The 4,701-nt window shown below is 67.1% G+C and overlaps 1 protein-coding gene across 1 annotated transcript; it reads right to left on the bottom strand.

The window, feature by feature from the left end:
• Window positions 1-1,762: 1,762 nt before the first annotated feature.
• FOXL2 (forkhead box L2) lies at window positions 1,763-2,680 on the bottom strand. Its single transcript, XM_042821135.1, has one exon. The coding sequence runs from the start codon at window positions 2,678-2,680 to the stop codon at window positions 1,763-1,765; it is 918 nt and encodes a 305-aa protein (XP_042677069.1).
• Window positions 2,681-4,701: the final 2,021 nt, after the last annotated feature.

Below are 4,701 nucleotides of genomic sequence, written 5' to 3'. Positions count from 1 at the left end.
CCCGCGAGTCACCGCCCGCAGACCCCGAGGGAAGCGCGGTGGCTCTGGGGCCCCGTGGCGGCGGGAGGGAGTCCCTTCCGAGCTCACGGCCTCGACGGATCTCGGAGGAAACGAGCGGGGACGGGCAACCCTGAACGAACGAGGAACGGTCCCGTCAGCGCCGTGCAGCGCCGATCCCGGGCACGAAGCGGAGCTGGGCCGATGTGCGGCGGCACCCCCGGCACCCTCGGCCCCGTTCCGTCCTTTCCCTTAGCGTGGCACCGGTGCTGGAGATAGAGCCGCTCCGCTCCCTCCCCGCCGTGCCCGGGCCGAGCCGGGCCCGCAGCCCCCGCGTCCCTCACCGCCGCCCCCGGCCGGAACAGAGCCGCGCGCCGCGCTCCCTCCCGGCGCCGTCCCGCGGTGCCCACACAGAGACGCACAGATCCCCGGCCCCGCTCCGCACGCCGCGCCCGTTTCCGTGCCGGAGCCACGAGACGCCTCGTTCCCCGGGCACGGAGGCTGCAGAGGGCCTGGGAGCCGGGGCCGGGCCCGGGGAGCGCCGTTACTCGGGCTTCGGCCCCGCAGCATCGGCACGGGGCCCGGACAGGCCGCCGGTTCCGTAGCGGCACGGCACGGGTCGGGAGGGCGCAGGGCTGCTCCGCGTCGCTCTGCTCCGCGGCTCCGAGCGACTCGGGAAGAAGCAAAAGCGGAGCCGGGGCACGGCGGGCAGAGCGCCGGGACAGGCCCAGGGCTAACCGCGGGGCCGCACGGAGCCGGGCAGCGGCGTCCCGCGGCGGAGCGACAAACGGCGGTCTCGGCGCTGCCGCTTCTCGGTCCCGGCGCGGAGAAGCGGAGAGAAACAAAAACAATATTAAGAGAAAGGCATTTATTGGAGACCTTACAAGGCTAGAAAGTACATTAACAGTGCTAGGCCACTCTAGAGAAGTTGGTCCCAAAACGGTACTACGCCACAGCATCTATCAGCTTACAGAAACGCTTACACAATCGCTAAGAACTGGCCCCTGTGTTATACACGCTATTTCTTTCCACATTCATCTATGTAAAATCGAAGGATCAAAACGTTTTAAGAAAAAGGGCGAGCACTCAAAGCAGAACCTACCGAAATCCCTTTCGGGCCAGGTTTGGGGACAAAAATACGGAGCTAGTTTAAACTTTCAATATCAATTATACTATGAGCACGGAGAAATATTCAAATTTCATAGGAAACCGTCTTTTTTTTTTTTTATAACATCAAAATATATTTTTTTAGACCTACATAAAATTTCTTGTAAGACCTCAGAGGACATCGTCTCCTTTAAAAACCGTATCTCCCACGGCCGGAGCCTTCACGAACGGTCCCGGCCCCCGGATCCCACCGCGCAGTCCCACCCGGCGCCGCCCGGGGAAAGGCACCGCAGCAGCGCCGCGCTTTGCGGCCGAAGAGGAAGAGGAGCGGGAGGAAGAGGCCGAGCTCAGCCGGCGGCACCCGGGCCCGGCGAGAAGGCCGCGCTGCTCACAGGCCGAGCCCGAGCGCTTGAAGGCCGAGTCACAAAGGAGCAGAGTTCGGAGAGGCGGCGGCCCGCCGTCACCGCGTCCCCCGCGCCCCCAGAAATAAAGCGACAAAAAGCCGACCCCGAGGCCTCTCCGAAGACAGACACACACACACAGACGGACCGGTGGACAGACCGCGCCAGCCGGGAGCCGCCCGCCCGCCGCGGCGGGCACGGAGAGGGACGTCCGCAGCCGGAGCGGGCGTCGCGCGGCGGCGGCGGGGACCCGTTCCCTAGATGTCAATGCGGGAGTGCAGGGCGCCGTGTTTGCTGTCGTGCTCCCAGTAGGAACAGTGCATGACGGACAGCTCGGCGGGCTGGCGGGCGCAGGCGAACTGGAGGCCGGCTCCGTTCGCGGCCGGGGCGGCGGGAGGCGCGGGGCTGGCCGGGCCCAGCTGCTGCGGGTGGTGGGCGTGCGGGTGGTGCGGGTGGGCCACGCCGTTGTAGGAGTTCACCATGCCGGGTAGCGCCACGCTCTGCACCCGCGAGTAGGGGCCGTAGGAGGCAGGGCCCGAGAGTCCTTTCACGTTGACGGGGCTGACGCTGCCGCCGGACATCTGGCAGGAGGCGTAGGGCACGGGCGCGGGGGGCTGCGGCAGCGGCCACGAGTTGTTCATGAAGGTGGACTGCAGGTACTTGGGCGGGGAGAGGTAGCCGTAGCCGTCGGGGCCGAAGAGGCTCTTGCCGGGCTGGAAGTGAGTCGGGGGCGGCCGGAAGGGCCGCTTCATCCTCCGCCGCCGGCGGTAGTTGCCCTTCTCGAACATGTCCTCGCAGGCGGGGTCCAGCGTCCAGTAGTTGCCCTTGCGCTCCCCGCCGCCCTCGCGGGGCACCTTGATGAAGCACTCGTTGAGACTGAGGTTGTGGCGGATGCTGTTCTGCCAGCCCTTCTTGTTCTTCTCATAGAAGGGGAACTTGCTGATGATGTACTGGTAGATCCCGGACAGCGTGAGCCTCTTCTCGGCGCTCTCCCGTATGGCCATTGCGATCAGGGCCACGTAGGAGTAGGGGGGCTTCTGCGACGGGTCCGGCTTTTCGGGGCCCTTCTCGGCGCTCAGTTCCTCCTTGCCCCGCTCCGGCTCCTTGCTGCCGCCGCCGTCATGGGCCAGCATCGCCACCGCGTCCTCCTCGCCGTCCGCGTAGCCGCTCATCATGGTGTCCGCGGCCGCGCGCCGCGGTGCCGGCGCGGAGCTGTGCCGGTGCGGAGCGGTGCGGGTGCAGAGATCTGCTGCTGGCGGCCGTCCCGTCGGGAGCTCGCCGGAGCCGGGGCAGGGCCGGGACGGAGCTCGCTCGGCGCCTCTCGCGGCGCCGCGGGTCCCGTGCAGCGCGGCGGCGGCGGCGGCGTCCCTGCCCCAGCGGGCTCCGCTCCCCTCTGCCGCGGCGGCCGGGCTCTTTTCTGATTTGTATGGGCCCGGCCGAGTTCCGCTTTCGTCAGGAGCCCGCTCCCCTATCGCCGCCGAGCCGCTGGGCACGGCCGGGTTCAGCCCGCAGTCACGGCGCTCGGCCCCGCGCACACGCGGCCCGACGTGGCCCCGCGGAGCGGCGCGGCATGGAACCGCCCCGGTGCGGCAGCGCCACCGGGGGGGTGGGGAGGCGGGGGGCTCCAACGAGCCGCCCCCGCCGCCGCCGCCGTCGCCGCCGCCCTCCCGCCCTCCCCGGGCCCGCGGCTCGGAGCTGTTCCGCGGACGGCAGCCGCCGCGCTCGGCCCTGCCCGGTGGCTGCACGCGGCCGCGTTTATAAGTCTTGGCCCCGGGCCGCGCTCGGGGAGCAAAGGGAGGTTGGGAGCGCTTCTGCCGCTCGGTTCTGCCGTCCGTGTGGCACGGAGCGGGGCTGTCGAGTCGCTCTTTCTCCCTCCTGCAACGGCTGCCGGGCCGCCAGAAGCCCTGGGGCAGGGACGGAACAGGGCAGGGCAGGGTCCGTGGTGCCCCTGCGCTCCTCCCCGCAGGGCTCCCACTTATTTCGCACGCATCCCCGAGGGTCGCATCTTTTCCTTCCCCTGTTCTGCCTTCGGGTGAAGCCTCAGCGAGCGGCGGTATAGAAGCCTGAACTGAAAAGGTGCCGTGTCACAACGAATCGTTAACGGTGTCGTTCTACCTGCAGTCACAGAAACAGGCGAATAAGACCGAGGATGCTTCAAACGATTTTTGAAGCAGCCCTCGCCCCGGAGCAGCCGAGCTCCGGCCCACCTGAGAGGCCCTCGGGGCGCGGCGGAGTCTGGCCGCGGACACAACCCGAAGCAGGGGACCGGGACCGCAGCCGAGCACAGCTGTGCGCTTCGTCTCACGGCAAGGGCTGTCGAGCAGCGCGGCTCTCTGAGTTCCACGCGCAGCCCCGTGGCTGCTGTTCGCACCCGGCCCGCAGCCCCACTTTCACCTTTCTGGGACGCGAATCGCTGCCAAGCGCTACTCCCCGCCCCGCGCACTTTGCGTGCCATAACAGTTTTCTTAACCAAGCCCAAACCCGAGCGCGAAGGGACGGCAGCTCTCTGTCGGTGCTCCCGGCGGAGCTCGGCCGCTCCCGGTGAGCGTGCCCGGGGAGACGCGCAGGGGTCCTGCTTCCCTCTCCGGGAGAGGAATTTGGAACGAACTGTAGGGGAGAAAATGAATCACCCTTCTGGAGCTGTTGTATTTATCGATTAAAATATAGTTCTGCTCGTTCACCTACAGCTGCACAGGCTGATCACTTATCTCGCGTCCGTCGAGAAACTCACGTTCCTAAAACACGATCTCCACACATGCGGTCACACCAACGACACACCTTGCTTTTCGGCGCACAGCCCTCGGCGCCCAGCAACACCCCCGGGCCCAGTCCTACCCCGGCCATCTCGCTCCCGCAGCCGCCCGCTCCCGCAGCCGGCCCCAGCTGTGTGTGCCGCCAGGCCGTGGACGCGGGGCTCCCCAGGGCCGGGCGAGCCTCTCGCTGCGGCCACCCATGCAGCTCCCGGCGCTCCCCTCGCAGGCATTTCCGCGGCGAGAGCCGGGGCAGGTGGAACAGCACTGCTGCGTGTGTCATCACCTCCTCCAAATGGCTCATTCCTCCCTTTTCACTCCAAAACCGAGCGCGCGGCTCCTCTCCAGGGCCCGCTAGCTCACAGAGGACATTTGACATCCAAGGGGTTCAGGAGTTAATCTTTTCTTTTCTTTTCTTTTCTTTTCTTTTCTTTTCTTTTCTTTTC

The sequence above is a fragment of the Centrocercus urophasianus genome, unplaced genomic scaffold, assembly GCF_019232065.1.
Source record: "Centrocercus urophasianus isolate 14NV4802_14NV808 unplaced genomic scaffold, USGS_Curo_1.0 seq_19, whole genome shotgun sequence".
NCBI classification, from domain to species: Eukaryota; Metazoa; Chordata; class Aves; order Galliformes; family Phasianidae; genus Centrocercus; species Centrocercus urophasianus.
This window is presented reverse-complemented; position numbering and strand designations above follow the sequence as displayed.

What these genes read in the sequence shown, in the direction of transcription:
- FOXL2 (XM_042821135.1), bottom strand. Translation starts at nt 2,680, where the DNA reads ATGATGAGCGGCTACGCGGACGGCGAGGAGGACGCGGTGGCGATGCTG.